This window comes from Vidua chalybeata, chromosome 3 (assembly GCF_026979565.1).
Source record: "Vidua chalybeata isolate OUT-0048 chromosome 3, bVidCha1 merged haplotype, whole genome shotgun sequence".
Classification (NCBI taxonomy): domain Eukaryota; kingdom Metazoa; phylum Chordata; class Aves; order Passeriformes; family Viduidae; genus Vidua; species Vidua chalybeata.
In genome coordinates, this window is record NC_071532.1 from 55,594,256 (window position 1) to 55,615,981 (window position 21,726).

General features: G+C 37.0%; 1 protein-coding gene across 1 annotated transcript in view; it reads right to left on the bottom strand.

The window, feature by feature from the left end:
- The window catches only part of ESR1 (estrogen receptor 1), a 103,836-nt gene that overhangs the window by 926 nt on the left and 81,184 nt on the right, over nucleotides 1-21,726 (bottom strand). Inside the window, 3 exon segments of the mRNA XM_053937981.1 lie at nucleotides 1,072-1,255; nucleotides 7,518-7,651; nucleotides 19,471-19,609. Of these exon segments, the coding sequence (XP_053793956.1) occupies nucleotides 1,072-1,255; nucleotides 7,518-7,651; nucleotides 19,471-19,609 (457 nt within the window).

The window sequence follows — 21,726 nt, forward strand, 5'->3', positions numbered from 1 at the left end:
ACACCTCATCCACTGAGCAGTTACCTTAAGAGGTAAGTTGGGAGAATAATTTCCTGCAATTACTAGTAGTGTGTCAGGCAGCTCACCTCTGATTAGCAAAAGGCATCTAGAGCAAAAGGCTCTAGACTGGAATTTGGTAGTTTTGTATTTATCCTCATCCATACAATTCACATAATAATCTCTTTTCTAAAGCGATTTGCAGTCATGACACTTGTGAGAAGTGGCTGCATGAAAGTCATAGTTTTATTAAATCTTATAGGAGACTAAAGTTTGCAGAGCTAGGCTACTCCTACATTAATGTTCTACTCAGTACTTTTCATACACCTGTGTCCAGGTCTGGGGTCCTCACCCTGAGAAAAACTTAGACTTGTTAGAACAGGTTCAGAGCAGGCCCACAAAGATTATCCAAGGGCTGGAACACCTCTCCTATGAGGAAAGGCTCAGAGAATTGGACTTGTTAAGCCTGGAGAAGAGAAGGCTCTTTACAGAAGCCTTCCAGTACCTGAAGGGGACCTAGAAGAGAGCTGAAAAGGGACTTTTTACAAGGGCATGTAATGACAGGACAAGGAAGGGTGGCTTCAAACTAAAGAGAGCAGGTTTAGATTAGGTACTAGGAAGAAATTCTGTACTGAGAGTTGTGAGGCAATAGAACATAGGCTGTCCAGAAAAACTGTGGGTCTCCCATCCCTAGAAGTGTTCAAGGCCAGTTTGGATGGGGCTCTGAGCAACCTGGTCTAAATGGAAGGTGTCCCTGCCCATATCTGGAGGGTTGGAACTAGCTGATCTTTAAGTTCCCTTCCAAAGCAGGCCATTCTGTGATTCTATGGCACGCATAAGATTAAAGGCAGATACTCAGACACTCCTTTCTATCAAACTATCAGCATGATCAAAACAAAAGGCAGAGGAAAAGACAACTATAAGAGACAAATGGGGTAAATATTTTCATATGGAATTTTTTTTTTCCTGTAACAGTCCTTCACACCGTTTGCACTCATGAAGGAAAAGTGTGCATGTGCATTTGTGACACCTCGCTTGCATGGGCCCAGCACAAAAGTGTGTGCTTGCTCTCACCTCATGTGTCTGATGTGAGAGAGGATGAGGAGGAGCTGAGCCAGTCGTCTGTGTTGCTGCTGCAGAGAAAGACCTGACTTAGCCATTAAGTGTATCAGAGTATCTGTGATTTTGTCCAGGACACGGTGAATATAGTCTTTCTCTTCCAGAGATTTCAAGGTGCTGGAAAGAAAAGTGTACACACCTAGAGTAGGAGGGAGAAAGAAAACAAACAAACCACAGACAAAAATTACTTTGGTGGACTCAGAGCTGCCCAAGATATGTCCTGTGCTGCCACTTAAGCTGTCTTAAGCCAAAGGATCTGACTGTGTGCCAGCTCTCTTGCTTGGCAGCCATGTCACTGCTCTGAATGACCCTGGAGCATGGATTCAGGCACTGTGGGAAAAGCAGGAGGGGGAAGACAATGCCACTTTCCTGCCTGGGTTCCACCAAGGTCTGTACCAGGTGCTGGGTGACACCTGCAGCTAGACCTACCTGTGGGCCTTCTCTTGGTCACTTGACTGAAACCTTGAGGAGGTGTTGTTCCCCTTGAGAGCTCTGCAATACTTACCAACCAACCCAAGCTTTCAGCAGGTTTTGCCATTTTCCCTGTTGTTTAATATTTGATTTTTAGTGATTTTTCTAGACAATTTAGAACTGAATAATGTTACCAAAAAACATGTAAACAAAACCGGGGTTTGTTTATGGATGTTTGCCTCAAAGAAATTCTCCCAACCAAGCGAAAGCCTTGAAAAGTGTGCTCCTTCACCTGCAAAGTTGACTGCTTTAAAAAATGTGTCCAAATCAGCTTGAGCAAATTTAGCTGTCTTGAATAGCTTACTGTTGAAAGTGAGCAGCCTGAAGGTTTGGACCAGATAAAAATTTTTCCAGAAGACAAAACACCTTAAAACTCCCTCTCCAACAGCCCTTCTACATAACCTACAAGCATCTCTAATCCAGGCATAAAAGCTTTTGCTACTAGTAAATCTTGGGAGCATGAAGCACATCAGCTTTCAAAATTGGAAAGTCTAAACTATTTTGGGCTGTTTTATCTTGATTCTTTTTCTGGACAACACACAGCCAATGTGAATCAGGTCACAACAGCACTGTGCTGCCAAAAAGAGTGCTGATGCATTCAGCATCAGTTTTAAAATCTTTTGGACTGAACCAATAACTCTAAACAGGTCATATTGCCATAATCCAGTCCTGAGGCACCAGAGGTTTAAGATGTACATACAGGAATACAATCAAACTGGCTGCATCATAAAGTGTTCGTTGTCCTGTGTCTATAACAGACTTGACAAATCCCGTGCTTTGGCCCTTCTGCATCAGCTCATCTACAGAGCCAAGAAGAGATCTGGATTTTGTCCTTGGGAAAAAATGGTTTCTGGAATAATGTTTTGTTTTGCTTTTCTTTAAAGCATCTTATATAGCAGAATATGGAATGCAGTTAGTGCTATTAAGAATAAAAGACATACAGACACTAGCATGCACACACAGACAGACATATATGCTATAGCTTGTCAGATCTATATGGTATAGCTTGTTTTTATTGTTTGCAGCCTTGGGGCTACCACTGGATGTGAAGATATTTTGCTGTGCATCTGAGCAGTCAGGGAGTTGAGATTTTTTTACATCTTGGCCTACCTCATCTCCTCACATATTCTGGGTACTTCAAGGACCTGACACCTAGAACTACTGTAAGCTACAAGTAGTTTTTATGATTTTTTTCTTCTGTGCTAAAAAGAAATGTAAATGTGTTTGTGAATGTGAGTGATTCTGGGAATGAGTAACCAAGAAACTGTTTTAAAAGAGTGCAAGGATAACTCAAACATAGTACAACTTCTGAAAATTATCAGTCAGAGTTCTTAATTTTGGTAATGGGTATTGCTTCAAATTTTATATGGATAGATAGTACAGTGGCCTCTTTTCTCACAGAGCTGTTCATAGTTATTATTATTTTTACTGAAATTCACAAACAGAAACTGGTCCTGGGGCTTTTCTCAGCTGAACCTTTCTCAGCTGACTCTGAACAACCCTCAAATATGCCTATTGACAATACAAGGCTTGATAGCTTAACATGTACCTGTAGGGGCAAGATTCTTAAATGTTACTGGCAAAGCACAATCCACTAGAAGGAAATATTAATCTCATAAATGCACAGTGCCTCCAGAGAAGTTTACTTCAGCCACCAGAACCTATTGTGCTCTTGCAGCAATACCGCTTCATATTAGCTTCATATTACTGAAACTAGTAAAAGAAAAGAATCTTTTAGGAGGAATTTTTTCTCACCTAGGTCTAGTCTAGAAGCTATTAAAAACTGTAAATCAAAAAAGCATTCCCCAATAACTGTAGAGAATTCTGGCAACTGCCAGTCAATAACTGCCAAGGAAAATTTTGTTTAGTTTTCCTTTCTACACCCTCACAGTGATTGCTCCTGCCCCAGGCTATTGACTAGAGATTGCCCCAAAATAATATGCTGGCTATCACACACTCATACACACCCAAGCAGAGCTTTCAAATGAGGGTGCAGAAAATTGCCTTAGCAAAGTGAAATTTAACAGTCTCCAAGGCTTTTCCAAGCCTAAATTCAATAGCTGCCAGGTTGATTTCCAGTTCTTTCTGTAGGTCAGTGTTGTAAAACCTAACAGGTGCAAGAACAGAGAAAGCAGCACCCCACAAGCAAGCAAGGCCTGTTGGTCTGTGCCCATAACACATACCAGAACAGGATCCCTCAGGGGCTGCAGTGTTACCATGCCAGCTCTTGGCATACATTGATAGAATTTTATCTCTCACCATATATAATTATATATTTGTTGCATGTTACTGTAGAAGAGAATGTCCTCAAAATCTTTTCTGTCACAATAAACCCCAGTTTAAAGTATTTTTACATTTAGAGTTCAGGCTCACAGAACAACACCCAAGGCTCTTCTTCTTCCACTACACCCAATTGCTCTGAAGCTGTAGCAAGACAGGCTGAGGTATGAGGAAATTAGTCTCTGTACCATGCACTCCTGGAATCATCCAGCCCCCAAAATAAAGAGATAAAAAAGCACAATTTAACAGAAACTGAAAAACATCAGGAGAAAAGAATAACAAGCAGTCACGTGGAACAATGTATCGGGAGGTCTCATGTATTCATCAAATCAGCCAAATCTTTCCATCTCTGCGGACTAACCAGCTAACTATTTAGGTACATCAGCTGCTAAGGCAGATGTGACCTATGTCTTCATGTCCAAAATGAAAGCCTGTTGCTTTGCCACATAGCACCACTCCTCTTCTCTGATACATTCAAAAGTAAAACATCTGGCATCATGTTGCCCTTTCATGATTCTAATACTTATGTTCCAATTTTAAGTAACAGCTGAATGTGGTTTTCAAAAACACTACTTTGCTTTTTAGTCAAAAGGTTTATTGCTGCAGCTTTAGAGGGGGACCTTTAGGTTTGTTATTTAGATGGACATAATTATGTCCTTGTTACAGACATATTGTCACCTTAATATCTCAGGAAAACTGTGTAGTAGCATAAGCATCTACCTTGGTTTACAAACAAAATCTTCCATCCTTTCTACATGCACTGAGCAAATCTTAAAAAACACCAAAACATTGTGTTTTGTCCAAAACCACATGGAAAAGGAGTGTAAAGGTATTAAACAGCCTTGCAAGATGTTGTAAAACCAGAAATGTCCAACAAAGGCAACAAACAACACTACTTCATGTGAAGAGACTTCCAGATGTCCAAGGATTTAATAAAGAAATGTTTGTGTACACTCACTGAATTAAATCTACACAAAGATTTAGAATGCAAATGCAGACTGCTTTTATACACGAGATGTAGCATAATCAGTCCTATTTGTTTAATTAATGCACTTTTTAAAATCATTTTGAGATCTGCTGGTTTAATCACATGCATATATAATACAGACAGCATAATAAGCCAAAAATTCATTGTCTGTTTATCTGCTGTTTCTTTAGTAGAAGATTTGTGAATATTTACATATGCACTCACAGAAAGAAATCAGGTTAGGGTAAGTTTAGAGGTCATCTAGTTCATCCTCTTGCTCAAATAGTGGTAACTTCAGAGTTAGAGCAAGCTGCCCAGAGCTTTGTCCAGCTGAGTTCTGAGTATTTGCAAGGATTGAGATCCTACCATCTTTCTGGCCAACCTGTTCCAGTGCTAAACCTCTCACTATGTAGAGTTTTTGTTCTATTTATCTGGTCAGGATCTCCTTTGCTGTGGTTTGTCTCCATTGCAGATTGTCCTTTCCTCTTGCACCTCTGAGAAGGTCTGGCCCTGGCTTCTCCATAATCAGTTCATCATCTCCATAGCCAGCTGTTCATCAACTGTCTGAGGGCTGCAGTAAGACCCTCCTTTACCTTCTCTTTCCCTGGATGAATCAACTCAGCTCTCTCAGCCACATGCTTCAGGGCACATAATGTTTCATATCTGTCCAACACTTTATGTAAGGAGGTTGGGTACATTCTGTGAAGTAAAGCATCTCCAGAAGACATTTTAGAGGATCTATGCCAAACACTTACACAAATCTTACACATACCCCAAATTATGCTACTTATCTCTGTATCACAGTCTAATGCCCCTTAATTTGAGCATCTCGAGAGTCTGATAGCCAGAAACTTTAATCCACATTCCCACTGTCCAGCTATAATATTAGTTTGTTGTAGGAATACAAATACTGAAATGCACCTTTATGCATAAAGGTAATGACATGCAATATAAACATACATTCTAGAATAGAATTTACATTGGTCCCATCTCTCTTATGGGCAGATGGAAATCTGCCTCTGATTATCACTGACTTCACTTGCTATATATATATATATATATATATATATATATATATATATATATTTCCTTTTTATTTTCTTTTTTTTTTTTTTTTGTTTCCTTAGGGGAATCTTGTAACAAAAAAAAAAAATCCCATTAACACCATTAACACAGTGAGATGAGCTTATGAAGGATAATTGGTGATGCCTGGCAGAGCTTTGTCTAAATAAAAATTTTTTTTATGGATCAATATTAAATAAAACATAGGCACAAAATTTCTCTAGAGCATGACTTAAATTCTTCATGTTCAAAACATAAACATCTAATTTCTTTTATTCAAACTTCCAGTTCTATTTTTTCTAATTGAAATTCAAAATTTTTATAAATCAATTACATAGTATAGATTTATTTAAGAAGTTAATTACCTTTGAATATATTAGCTAAAATTCTGGAGGAGCATGACTTTCCAGGAAGAATATTTAACTCTAGGAAATATTCTGTTACAATTATCAGGGCAATAAAAGGAAAATAAAATGTCAAACAGTAATTACAGTTGTCACACTCTGGCAATTAAGATAAGAACAATAGCCCTTCATTCCTAATATGCCACTTGCTTGCCTCAAATGTTACTTTTTGGAAATTGGTTACAACCACAACAAAACCTGAACCACATTAATATCTCATAGAACATACGTAAAGCATTTTATATTAGATTGTATAAATACATAATTTTGCTTGAACTTTGAGGAGACAACATCCAAGCTTCCATAAAGAGAAGTGCCTGATCAATAAAGCAACATCTGCTGCATTTACAGTTAGCCTTTGATGTCAATATCCTAATTTATTTTTCCTGCAATTTGGGCAAGTGATTTGCTAGACAACTTAGACAACTTTTACTTTGATGCCTATATTATTATTTTAGATGTCTATCATTTCCATGAGAATACCATGGGTGCCACTTCTGCATATAAAAACAAATTGTCTGGAGTATTTTTTTCTCTTTTCAAACAGAAAATAGTCCTCTGGTGTGCAACAGACATTTTCTGTCACATGCTTCAAGTTAAAGTTGCTTGTTTCAATCATCTCATGTAAAATTCAAATCATCTAACCTTAAATATTGTATCTGTATGTAAACTTACACTTGTTATCTAGTCATCTATTTTTGAAGTGTACTTCAGGATGAGATTTACAGCCAAAAACCATAAAGGAAGTGGAAAGTGATTACATCAGTTTTAGATGCCTATAATTTAATATAAACTAAACCATGATAAACTCAATCACATTTTTGCCCTTATTTCCTTTTATTTTGCCATCACCTGAGCACTGCAGTTAAACATTGCCTTTGGGTGCCCTCTGTGTGGTTCCAGCTACTTCAGTGTCTTGTACACAGAGTTTTAAGACCTGCCAATATCTGGTTCAAAGCACTTCTCTGACCACTCTCCACATCAGCTGCACACAGTGTCATCTACTCACTGCATCCATTTCCTGAGTCCCATCTATATCACCAGACAGGTTCACTCACTCCCACCCCTGCCTGGTGGTCCTGCCTGTATCTGTGTTGAAAACCCATTTCCATTGCTACTTTCTCAAGATGAAAATGCCATTAAGGACAGCAAGCAGTGTTCAACCACATGCAGATGCAGCCACAATTACCCAAGTGGCAGCAAAGCACACAACTTACCAGAATTGAGCAGGATGATGGACTTAAGGCACACGAATTCCTCCCCTTGAAGGTTCATCATGCGAAACCGAGCAGCAGTAGCCAGCAGCATGTCAAAGATTTCCACCATGCCCTCTACACATTTCCCTTGATTCCTGTGTGAATACCATCAACAGGGAGACATTCAGTTTTAATGTGGTGGTACCATGAGTTTTTCATCTCCTTGGACCAATACCCTCCAATTTGATTTCATCAGCTCATGAGCAAGTATGTGACTTTCTACTCCGTCCACATTTGATATATGTGTGATTACAAAAGGACTGTTCTCAGTGTTCCAAGTAAAATAAATAAACTATTAAATACCATATTTCAAAAAAAAAAAAAAAATCAGTTTCAGGAACTCATCATATTACTGGGGTGGAACATTTTAAATTGACTCAACCAAATTCTTATATTGAGGAAAAGATTTGTTCAAAACTAGATTTTGATTTGTGTGCATGTGATTGATCTGCTTTTGTTACTTTGTTTCCTCATTCTTTTCTTTTTCTTTCTCTTTAACTGAAATGGTCCCAATTCTTTGCATTTCTCCCTCCCAAAACATTTGCACTTGTTTCTAGCTGCCTGAGTAACATTTAATGCTCCAACACACTTCTCTCGATGTTCAATGTCAACATAATCCCTCCTTAAAGAATAAGCTTTTTCATGAGCTCGAGAAGGACCTAGGAGGGCAAAATCATGTCTGTATGACTGATTAAAACTATCAGTTCACTCCACATATCAAGTAACTTTTTACAGTGCAGCATTAAACAAAACTCAAGTTTGGAACATCTCAAAGTGTTCATTAGTAATGGCAATTAACCATCTCCTTCTACTCACAGTACAAGGCATTCCCACTCACTAATTTTCATCTTGCCCACTCAACCTGCAGCTGAAGAATTAATGCAGATGTTAGTTATTTTTTGTGAAAATTTAGTCTGCAGATCTTTTGGTCATTTCCATTGCTACCTTTTACAAGAACTACCTACTTTTACTTCTATTAGGCCTTCCTGAGTGAAATTTTAATGTATAAGACTTAATAAGTGATCCAATCTGCTGTTTCAAAATATATGGCTTTCATAAACAAAATTAGGAAGATCATTGCTACAGGAAAATGCAAAAGAAATTTCAAATGAACAGACTATGACTTATAAAATGAAAAAGATTGAGCATGTCCTAATTTCATTGTCACAAGAAACCTACCAGCATAGAGACACCTGCCTCAAGTCTTAACACAAATGTACTGTTGAGAACCCGTAGCTGATGTCTGAACCCACACCAGACCTCAGACAATACAGACATCTTCCCTTCTGATTGCAGACTGAGAAACTTCTTTGCACTCTCCAAGGCATCAGGACAAGTTTCAATGCTTCTGATACAATATATTTGCCCACAACTATAGAAAGATTCATTTTCTGTCTATAGAGTTTAGCACAGAGGACAAGAATACTTTAATAGTTTTGCATAAACTTAAATAATGCCCCCCAGAAAGTTTGTTTCAGAATTTAGTATTTCAGGATTTTGCAGAAATGAAATGTTTCTATGGATCAAAAGACAAATGACCCATAGTAAAAAAAAAAAAAATCTTCATGTCTGACTGAGATATTTGTTTGGTTCCTACAACCCACAAAACAACTGCAGCCAGCTTTCAAAACATTTCAAAATGTTACACAGTCTGTACAAATTTCAAAATTTACATGTCTAAGATCAAAGGGGAAAAAAAAAACCAGGAAGTTATTTGTAAAATCAGACCATTTAACATGCCTTATGATGCCTCCTGAGACACACATTTTGATAGCAAGTAAGAATTATTCCCAACCTCCTACAAAAATAGTTCAGTAGAGTGTAGTTTACAAAATCAATATTCCAATCATGATTCTCTCACTGACAAGTACAACCTCTAGACAAAAACCCTTAATCCAGCAACACATTTTCCATGTGCTTAAACCAATATGTGTGCCTCTTTCCCATCAACTGAACTCATATGATACAGGATTAATAAAAATTGTGTAAATTTAAGAGATTCTAAATCGTCTTTTGCTTTGATATCTGTATGTGAAAGACCAAGCTACTCCATAAGGGGAAAAAAAATAAAAGTACCTAAGTACCTCTTTAGATAATGTACTTTAGGTGAAGTTGTATAGTTGTATACCCAGCTTTAGGTATTCACATGTGCAAGGAATGACCTAGAAATTTCTCCTTTATTTCCAGAGGTAGGAAGCAGATCCAGCTCCATTGATATCAATAGGAACTGCAGGAGTTAAGTATCTTTGCAATATAGGGTTCTATTAATTTTTTTTTTTCTTATTTAGGCTACAACAATTACTTTCTTTGTCAAGCAACAGGAAACTATCTGAAACTAGAATCTCCAGTTCTCCTGAATTTCTTTCTAACTTTCTAACATAAGCTGGTAATACCATTACATCTTCACAGTTATGTGTTCAGTTGATAGGGAGGCCTATCTGGGAAAGCCTAGAGAACTTTCCTGAAGGACAAATTAGCAATAGATTTAACAATTATCTTTATCCTACCATCTTGCTGTTGTCTTTGTGTACTCTCATCTTACTGAAGAGAAGACACAAAAGCTTGTTTACTGCACAGCATTACAGTGTATTCTCAGAAGAGCCCTTTAAATTTGGCTACTGGGGAATGTTTAGGAAAGTTAAATCATTTGAACCAAAGGTCTTAAGTGACCGCATAAAAGTACTATGTGTATTAACTGTAGTAGGTCTGTAGAATCACAGCACCATCTAGGCCAGAGGGCAATTCAGAACGACTTTAGTCCAGCCTCCCACTCAAAGTGGAGTCAGCTCACTCAGGGCTTTATGCAATGCTGGTTTTGAAAATGTCCAAGGATGGAGACTGCACAACCTCTCTCAGCTTAATTACTTTCATCATCATGCTTTTTTCCCCCTCCCCTATATCCAGCCAAAACCTCCTCTGCTTCCATTTATTACTCCCATTTCTCAATCTCTCATCAGGTGTTTTAACAAAGAGCCTTGATAACCTCCTTGTAGACTGTAGGTTAGGCAAACTTAAAAGCCCTTTCTCCTCCAGAGGGAACAAAGCCACTTCTTCCAGCCACAAGGCATGGGGTCTGGCCTTGGTGGCTCTCCACTATGTTTACTGAAGTTTATTAATATATTTCCTGTAATAACTGGATTTGGTATTCCAGATAATGAGTGCCACATAGAAGCAGGATAATGGCTTCCCTCCCTCTAATGCCTACACTACCACTGATAGTGTTATCAGTAACCAGGGCTATTTCACTGTATGTAGGAATAAGAATCTAGATTTTGTTTAAGTCTTGGAAAAAACCTAGACAACAGGAATGCCTTTAACAGAAACACAGGATCAAGTGAAAATTAATAATGAAGGGTGCTTGGGTGAAGGGAACAGGGACTCAAGGACTCAATGGATGTTCTCATCAAACTTTTAATTCAAAGGGAAATGCTAAAGACAGATGCACCATCCAAAAAAGTCTGACTGTGTTTGTTATCTGTCTTCTTTTACCATGGTACTTCATTTGATGAAAAGGGACTGCCAAGAACAGATGGATGCACATGGCTAGGACAGGGAATATCAGCTTCAAAAGTGGACTTAGTAACTTGGTGATGAAGCCTCTAAAGAAGGCTTGGATGTGTTCCTAAGCCTAAAGGTAGGTTAGGAAACAGGGGAGAGAAAAGCTGCAAGGGTAACATTCACATTCCCGGTTAGAAAGAAGGGTATTCACAGACTTAACTCAAATGCTTGTGCTCTGACACAGGAGGAGAACAGTAAGTCTGTACACAGACTTCCAAACAAGAGATGATCTTTATATACATTAATATATGCATTAATATTAATGTATTCATAATAAATATATATTATATATATCTGTTATTTATAGTATTCTATATAAACTAGTTCTATTAATAGACATTGGTAGAAGCTTTCTACTCCTATGTGAAGAAATGCACTAAAACAGCTTAAGGAAGTGGGATGTCAGGAAAGCTCCATCTGCAAGGATTTAAGACCAAATCAAGAACATCTACTTGGATGCCTTAAATACTGCCAGATTGGTATTACAGGGCTACTTAACTAACAGAGGATTCTACCTTTTCTCAATGCTGTGCTTTATCAGTCATTAAAAGATGAGAAAACTGTTATCAGCAGAGAAATTTTACCTCAGACCATCCTGCATTTAACCAGTAATACCAAGGGATTGTGGTAAAGGTTAGGGGAAAAGTAAGCACAAAAAAAACTAAAATCTGAAAAAAAAATTAAGCCCAAAGCTCTAGAACAAAACAACAATCTGAAAAGAACAGGAGTCAAAGAGAAAAGCAGAAACTACCAAGTGTAAAGTAAATCACAGTGTCAGATGCGAATCCTGCTGATAATGAGAAATGCTTATTGTTCTGTCAGTGTCCAGGAGGTTAGATATCATTTTGCTTTGGAAAAAATGTTGTTTTGATCACAGCAATCTAGCTTGCATCTTCACACAAATCAACCAATAAGTTGGTGGTCATGAAGGTGTGAGATGCAGAAAGGGACAAATTAATTACATAAAGGACTTGTTCTACAGTTCCCTTTTGTTGTTTTCCGTGTGGTTTTTGGTTTGAAGATTAGGGGATTTTTAATTGACTTTTTCATAAGCCTTCAGAGGTAGCAACATCTTTGCTCATCCCATTTCTCCCAGAATACTGGCTTTCCATTAACACACCCTGAGGAACTTCACAGACTACAGTCAATGGCTGGTATTACAACCTGCTCTTCCAGAGCATACTGTTAAGAGCCCATTGTTTCTTATTCAATATAAGCTTAAGAATGAAGATTTGGGTCAATTGCTGGCTAAAACATATTCAAAATTTATAAAACTAATATTTAAAGGTCATTGTTGAAAAATATTTGCAATAAATATGAAGTAGCACATTTATCAACAAATAAAAAGAAACAAATATCTATTTTGAAGTTCTTTTCACCTAGAGTTAGTCACAGATTACCAGAGCTGCTGATATTGCATGAATTGTCTGGAAACAGTGGCCCTGCTCAGGCCTATATATTGTTGGGTTTTCAGTATCTCCAAGGACTGAGACTCCAAAACCTCTTGTCCTGTCACTGAGAAGAATCTTCCACTGCCTTCTTTACTTCCCCTCTCCATCAGATATTTATCAGACCTGAGTCTTCTCAGATTCTCCATGTATGAAAGTTGTTCCAGTGGCCCGTCACTGGCCTCAGTCCAGTATATACATGTCTGTCTTGTGTAGGGTAGCTCAGAACTGGACACAGCACTCAGATTTGCCAGAGCATGTCTGAGCACTGAGAGAGCATCACCTACCTCTAGATGCTGCTAAAGCTTTTCTTAAAGAAGTCTGGGAGGGCAGTCTGCTGGTTCAGAGGGCACCCAGTTGTGCTGAATTCTCAGAAAATTTAAGGAGTTTCCCCCACCATGTCCTGGAGGCAATTCTGTATTTATGTTCATGCACATACTTAGGGAGGTTTCCTATTAATAGGTTTTGTTATTTTGTCTTTCCTGTCCACATCATCCTTGTTTAAAGCTCCCTCGCCGGGTTGGCTAGTCTGTGGAAATCATGATTTTGCCTCACTTTATGGTATGGATCTCATCTCTTCCTAGACATCCTCGATCCTCACAGCAGGTTTCATGATAAGTTAAATCCATGCCGTTGACACCAGGTATGCAACCAGTTGTAGCCCTGCAGGATCTGTCCATTCTGCCTCAAGCCCTTTCTCCTCAGCAGCCCCCATGGACTGGACCACCTGGGCTCCCACATGCTTGACACTTGCCCTCAGAGCCAGGTAGCCAACAAAGTGTCTTTCCTGACTAGATGACCAGAGGATCATCCACCCAGGCAAATACGGTAAGAGTAGTATTCTGCACATTTGAGCAGTGGTTAATCAGGTCTGAAACGCAGAGACAATTAGCTAGTAAGTACCTTTAACATTTTTTTCTCTTTCTAAAATATAATGTGAAATGGGTCTACAAATATGCCAGGTAGGAAAAAATTCCTAAAATGCTGCTATGATAGTTCTAAGAAAACTAATTATTCTTTTGTCACATTTAAGACATTTAGATTAGAAAATTATTATGAAGGGTCTCCATTAGGGAATAATAAAGCTAAAATAATTGTCCAAAGAGCCATTTTAAGTTTAATTTATATTCAGTCTGAGTCACCATAAAGCCAAAAAACATTTCAAAATGTTCTCCATATCAGAAATGCAAAGAAAGCTTGATTTTGGAATTAACAGCATCACAGTACAATGCGACCTAGAACTGGCACCTGAGCTTCCAAGGGCAGGGTTACTAGATGAACAAGTAATCTCATGATTTGTGTAGGTACTATCCTGAATCCAGAATTATTTCATTTTCTTTGAAAACTTCTTTTCTGTGCCTACAGATCCCCAAGGGAATCTATCCGCTGAAAACTGTGAAGATGTGGAGATCATGAGAGGAGGCTTTCTTTTTTTATCTTTTTTAAAAGAATTCATCACTTTGAGCATTACCCAGCACTTCTCCAGACTCTGGAAAGATTGTCCATTTTACATTATGATTTTACATTAAAGTTGTTTGAGTTACAGAATTGGGTAGTCTTTGAATTTTGCTCAAAAAGACAGCAAAAATTGATTCAAAATAAGGAGACAGTATTTTTTCATTCTTTTAAGTTGTATCATTCTGTCTCTTGTAATAGTATGTGTTTTTTTTCATTCTACAAGGTCTGCAGTATAATAATACATCTCAAAGTTCAACCATACAGTGAAAGATGAAAGAGAAACTTAATTATTTCAAGAGATTCCTTAACTGTCTACAAGTTAATCCATTCAGCTCTATTGAGCAAGTAGTCTAATGACAAGATGATTTTTTTGAGCTGGGTTTTCTGGGTGGAATCTATTGCTATTAAAGATACGATGAAAAGTAAATATACAATCACTTTTCAAATCCATTTTGAAGGGCAAATTAGGATATACTTGTCGCCTATGGACTTCTTCCTTTTGAAATAAATACGAGCAGAAGGCCACTAAGGAAGCATTCTGAATCAAGCACTTGGGATCATTTTGCTTCATTTTTTTTTATAAATCAATGGTTAATGCATTGAAAATTTCACATGAAATGTTATGCATTTACTCAAGTGACCAACAAGTGTGGTGTCCTCAGACATTTGGAACATTTTACAAGTTGAAGGACTAGAAAAACATACTCAGATTTCATCTTGATGCTCTTCTATTGTATTTAATTTTCTGACTATCAAAATATCTACATAAAGAACTTAGAAGATTCTTTTCAGATATAGTGAGAAAAGTTGAGAAAAGGAGCCATGAAAGCACTAAATTGATCAGCTACCCTGTCACACAGTGAATGCTGTAAGGTTTTTTGCTATTTGTGTTAGTTGCAGTTTAAATAGATCCACAGTCTCCTGCCATTGCTCAGTACAAAAGTCAGTAAAAGGAAAATTCTTCTATTTAGAGAGAATGAAAAATCTCCATCAAGCATTGGAAGTGGAAGTAAGTTTCCAAATTAAAATGAACCCTGAAAAACAGATTAGCCTTCTCCATAAAAAGAAGCAAAAAACATGATAGAAACACTAAAATACTGACTACATTGAACTGAAATTTTATAAGTCCCTAGACAGATTTATTTCCTATGAGAGATTTTTTACAACCATGATAAGAAAATAGCAGTATAAAATAACATGAAGACAGCCATACTGTTTCATATCAAAGGTATATTTAGCTGTGGGCTAAGCACACAGGCATTTGGATCTGCTGGTTTTAAGTGACTACCTCTAGTGCTGGGCTGGAAGAGATAATAATTTGAGGATTACCACACATCTTCTCAACATGCTTATGACTTTATACAACTCCTCTCATCTTTACTTTGTTCCCATTCTTCTAATGAGTATCACAGGCAGAGAAGTCAGTCCATTTAGTTAGTCTTTGTAGCAAAGCTCATATCTCTGTTTAATTGTGCAACACCTCTGGGTACTTCTCCTATTCCTTCAATATTACTGTCAAGACAAAGAAATTCAGAAAGGCACGGTTTTCTAAGCACAAATGAAACACACAATTAAACAGAGGAATGGCAATGATCTGTATTATTTCTATTTCCTGTTGTAAACATTCTCAGGGGAAGGAAAGCTGCAGTCTCTGACTACTGGCAAGCAAAGAACTGCTGGTTCTACATAACTAACTGCTGGTAACAGTGAGATTGAAAGATCAACCAAAATGCTGTTGAGGAAGATCAGAATTATTATTCTCCTATATACATTCCATGTCTACAAAAAATTTGGAACTTGTTTAATACTTTATGGAAATTTAACAAGATGTCCATCACCTACTTGCTTGTTAATTTCTTAAGGGACTTCAATGTATTTGTGGCTTCCTCTTACAAAATGCACAGTGACTCGTTATCATGATGTCATATTCATTCAACTTCAGCCAATTCTCTTCTTTAGATGGAATCCCATCAGCTTCTTTATTGTGGTCACCAGGCTTCCTTTTTAAAATGCAGCACTGCATTTCATATTTTGCTTCAGATTCAGCAATCCAGTTATTTCTATTACGAGTTTCTTTATGTTTCAAGCCTTTGAGTAACCTGGGATCAGCATGATATCTGAATGCAACAAATCTTTTAAAAATAAATTAAAATATGACTTTCTTATTCCTGAAGAAACATTACATTTTCTTCAAAATTATAAACAGCCTACTTGTCAGGCCTGACAAATTTCAACCGTGGTCTAATGACATTTTTAAAGCCTAGTTTCTTGGGAACCCTCCAGACAGGAAACATCTGGTTTGTCCTACTAGAAACCTAAGCCTTTACTTCTAAATTTTAAACCTTATACAATATACTAATTTTCAAAAACATAATATAAAATCTTGAATTTATTATTTGATTTTAGTAAGTACTTTACATTAATTGCAAGCACTGTGAATGTGCCATTGTACTTCCTGATTGAGCCTGTTTTTCTAATCTATAATTATTGTCATTTGAGCATTTTAATACCAGCAGTACACTGTAAAAATCTACTAGTCCTATGTAACTGGCAGACTGTTAAAATTCCTGATTTTGAACCAAGACTCAAGTGTTTGGGTAATGCATTAACAGAATAAGAAAGGATGCATTACCTCACAAAATACACTGTCTAATTACAATCCTGGGAACAAAAAGAGATAATGTGATTATATTCATCCATAGAGAAGACAGCAGTCTACACATACTGTCAACTTAATTGTTGTGTAATTATTTTTCTTACAGGCAAAGAAAAATTTTAAAAAGCAACAGAGAATTATTAACTAAGGTCTGCTTTAGAGATTTTTTTCAAGGAGTCTTCCAAGTGTGAATGGTCACAAAGGAAAATCAAAGTACTTATTTAAAAATGTAACTGGTTGACTCACACAGAATTAGAAAAGACAGTTTCCAAAAGATCTTCAGAGACAAGACAAGCATATGTGTAATATGACCCAAGTAGGAGGAGTGAGTTGGGAGAAGAAAGATCACATTTTTTCAAAAAACAGCAAAGCTGAAAGGTTATTTTTATGACATTTCAGATAGATGTTAACAAGACAAGACTGTATATATCTAGCCAAAGGGCAAAAAAAAAGTTGTATAATAAAATTTGGTGTGAGCTAAACTTTAGGACCAGATGTATACAAACTACTACCTATCAAAGATCCTTGATAGAAAGATTCTGTTAGAATCAGGATAAGCCTGAATACTAAAATGAAAGGGGTGCTCAAATCAGAGAGGATGTCTGCAACAGAATGATCACAGAGATCTAGAGGCATACACAAAGTGTGGTAAAGCTCTGTATTAACAATATAGAATTTTCACTAAATATAGAAGTGTTGGATGGAACTCTGAGCAATGTGGTCTAGCGAAAGATGTCCCTGCCCATGGAATGGAGGTTGTACCTAGTGATTGTTAAGGTCCCTTTCAGCCCAAACCATTTTATGGTTCTATGAGTACTTGATGCAGTGGAAGGACTTCATTGAGTGAAACAGGCTTTGAATCAGTGTCTGTCCTGCCCTCTCAAACCTGACAAACAACAGATTTTTGCTCTATAACATTCTCAAAAGCCAATTTGCCCAAATCAAATTAAGACATCAAAATATTGTTAGCACTAATTAACAAGTAAATTAAGAGTTATTTACCTGATTAGCATATCAGTGCTTCCCAGAGTCAAGTAATTTATTATTCTACTTTCTGCAAATATCCCTACCAAATGGAGTGAGGCAAGTATATGATGACTTAGAAACATGTTTCTTATAATTTGAAAATTAGAAGATGTAATAGATCTACATTTTACAGTTTTAATTGAAACCTAGAAAACAAAGAGCCCTGGAGTAATATGTGGTTCTAGTTGCATGCAATGGTTTTCTTTAATCCAACAGTTGACTTAAAACTGTGTGAATCAACTGCTCAAACTCCATTTTACTGAGAGCATGGGGATTTTAAGTGGAGGAAGACCAAAATTTAAAAATTATTTTAAAACTGTTGCAGCTTTTTGTGAAGACTATACTTACATTTAGACAAGCAGGTATTTTCTGTACCTAAAGTGAGAATGTATTTTATACTTACCTAGTTCCACAGCGCACAGATCATTGTGCTTACACGACTGAAATAAAGTTTTTCCTAAGGCAATACATATTCCTCTATTACTGTGAAATATTATGTTTTATCCTGTTAGGTATTATCATCTAAAATGCTGAAGGTAAGTCCTGGGGGGTATGCGCAGGGAGGGCAGGGAATCAAAGGATTAACATTGCATGAATGCAACCATGGAAACTCACTACCCCACAGTCAACAGAGCAAGGTGATCACAAGAAACTTTTCTGCTGAGGAGAATTTTGATTAATTTACACAGCTGGTGGCTGCAGTAGCTGAGGGCACTGCCCTTGACATTCTATTGCCACCCCTCTGCCCTGGCAGCTACATGATGAGGTCAGGAGCTTGCCCAGCTCTTAGCTGTCTCTCTGTATACTCCACCTCAGTTTGGCTCTTCTGCCACTTCCAGTTTAGACCAAGATGACAAAGTCTGCCCTGAAGTGTCCTTTGTGCACAGCAGCTCTCCCCTGCCAGCTCTGCTATGTGGGCAGTAGTCTTCAACTAAGGGGATCACCATAGCTAAGATTACTCTATCCTAAGCAATTTTGTCTGAAAATTTAATTGAAATTTTTCATGAAATTTTTCACATGACTAGGAAAAGAGAGCTCGAATTTACATTAAGATAGTAGAAAATATGTTTTAAATTATCAGTCTTCCTGCTTTTAATGTGAAGACTGCCAGCTAAAATCCAGGATATTGTCATACAGCACAGATGCATATTTTTTCTCTCAGAAATACTTAGCATATTAGAAAGACTGGCTAAAAAATAAAAAAGCTTGGTGAAAGGAGCATGTATGTGTTTGTTATATTTGTCTCCAGTTTTCATGAGGGAAAAAAAAACCCAAACTTAATATATTCTCAATAAATAAATAAGACTGCACTTGAGATTCTATGAGGATTTTCTTCCAAAATTTTGGCTGGCCGTTTGGATAAATTTCCTCTAACTAAAAAAAAAAAAAAAAAAAAAAAAAAAAAAAAAAAAAATTGTGAGGATTTTAAATAAACAAAAATAACTATCTGAATTAAATTATATAGTGTTCATTTTTTCATTTAAATTACTTCTGCAACAAACAGTACAGATTATAAGAGAAATTTACTACGGCCTTTTGAAGAAAGTACTTCAAGCAGCAGATGAATCTCAGACGTGTTACTTGTCTAATAAATTACCAGTATCATATTCCTGAGCATTCATTTTCCAGTCTCACCTACCATAAGCCTGCTTGACATATGATGTACAGTCAAACTGTAGTATCGGTGAGATGATATCATGCTAAAAATTAATTTGATTCCAGCAGAAATAAATTAACTTAAATAATTCACAGCAACATGCAGACTGACCTGTCCAGTAACAGGTTAGGTGCAAACAAAAGCTTTCCTGGGTGTTCCATGGAGCGCCAGACTAAGCCGATCATCAGGATCTCTAACCAGGCACATTCCAGTAGATGGACCTGATCATGGAGTGTTAAATCCACAAATCCTGAAAGAATAAACAGGAGACAGTAAAAACACTCCAGTTTTGTAAGTGGAATAACATTATGCAGAGAATTAGGTTAAAAAGTGCTTTAGAGCTGGAAAACCAAAAAGAGCAATAAAACAGACATTTGTTCTCTTTATATTTTGGGCTGAGTTTTGTCCACCAGGGCTCCCGGTGTCAGTCAGAACAGTCAGAACTTTCTAGCCTACTACTAGCCTACTACTAGTTTTTGTGCTGGCTGTACTCTTCCCAAAAATCAGGGCAAGAGCCTGGACAGCATCTCTATCCCCACACCTGTTGCCAGGGGCATGGGAATCCAAGTGCATGCTGCAGAAATGGGCATTAATCTGCTCCAGCACCACGCTGGTGGTGATGAGGCAAAATGGAAAAATGCCTGCTATAAAATGAAGTGACAGCTCTAATCAGCTAAGCCCAGACCAATTCTTTGGGTGGAATGCTGTTTTACAGACTCATGGACAATTCACTGTGCTGAAAGTGTGATGCGTGTGTGGAAGAGGGACCAACAGAGCATTTCAAATAAACTATGGAGCAAATGCTGATATTTGTGAAATCAGAATTCACTGATGAAACACCTGTTTGTATTCCTACTGGACTATAGAACATGGAGGAAATAAATACTTTGTATTTAAATGTTGTTTAGAAACAATGAATGCAAACAAGAAATGGCTTATAATGATACTACAAAAAATGAAAAAGAAATAATAATGGTGAAGGTAGACATGAAACCATAATCACAGTGGTCCTCCCTGTGTTCATTTCATGCAAAAGATTGAATTATTGTCTGTTTTGAATTCTCACTTTTCATGAATATTATTTTCAATCCAGAAAATAAGATTTTGAATAATTTATTCCTTGAAATTAGAATGAACCTCCTAAAATAAAATGTGCAGAAATTGCCTTAAAATAGATTTTATTTACCTTTCACTCAGTGCTACAAGTGAAGCACATTATTGAACCTTGCCATAATATTTTGGGGTAATTGTAATGATTTATACTAATCTTCAGAATACAGAATACATGGTAAACTACATTACCAGCCTTAAAATGGCAGGGATTTTCCTTCTGTGTTATATCCTCTCTGAAGGTATTTATGAGTCAGTTTTAAGGAATATACCTGACATAGACTTGAATATTATCTTGAGAAAAAGGAAGAAAAAAGGCACATATTTTAAAAGTTAAATGATGTGCCAAGAAATATGGTTTCCAAATCAGAAAGAGGTAGAGAATAAACAAAACACAGTTCACAATAACTTAGAAAATACTGTTATGTCTAGTAAAACAGTTTTTCATATAATTATATTTAATGAAAATATCTGAGAGCTAATCAATCTATTGGTAAGAAATCATCCAATAAATGGAAACAGCTTTGACAACAGCTTTGACACGTTTGAAATAAAACTCACCTATCAATCATTAGAAGTGAATTTAGGCAGTTGGAATACCTGCTGGTTTTATGGGTGTGATAACAATAGAGGAAATAAATAATTGCTTTTTCCTGTATTTTTCCTTTATTACCAAGCACAAAAATTATTTCCAGACTACAAAGACTGATGAAATGGCACTTGCCTGAGTCACCAAGCAGCTTGAACAATAGAGCTGAAACTTAAAAGAGCAACATTCTTAATTACAAAGTCTTGGTTACAGCACTCAAGCACAAAACTGGCAGAAAGAAAATGTCTGCATATGGAGAACAAATAATAAACACCGGGTTTCCTATTAAGTATTGCCTTAAAATGACAATACATAATAATTGCCTTTATGGCTTTTTAAGTGACATTCTAAATTTATTATCTTGTTGTTGATAAAACTAGCTAGTTAGTTTAGTTAGTAAAACCAAATGTCCTGCCCAGAGAAGCTGTGGATCCCCATCCCTGGAAGTGTTCAATGCCAGGATGGAAGGGATTTTGAACAACTTGGTCTAATGGAAGGTGTCCCTGCCCATGGCAAGGGAGTTGGATGGAACTAGGTCATCTCTAAAGTCCCTTCCAACCCAAACCATTTGATGATTCTATAAAATAATAGATTTGATGAAACAAAGCTCTGTAAGATAACTAACACTGTAAAACCATGAAACACATTCACTGAATGAAAATATTTTA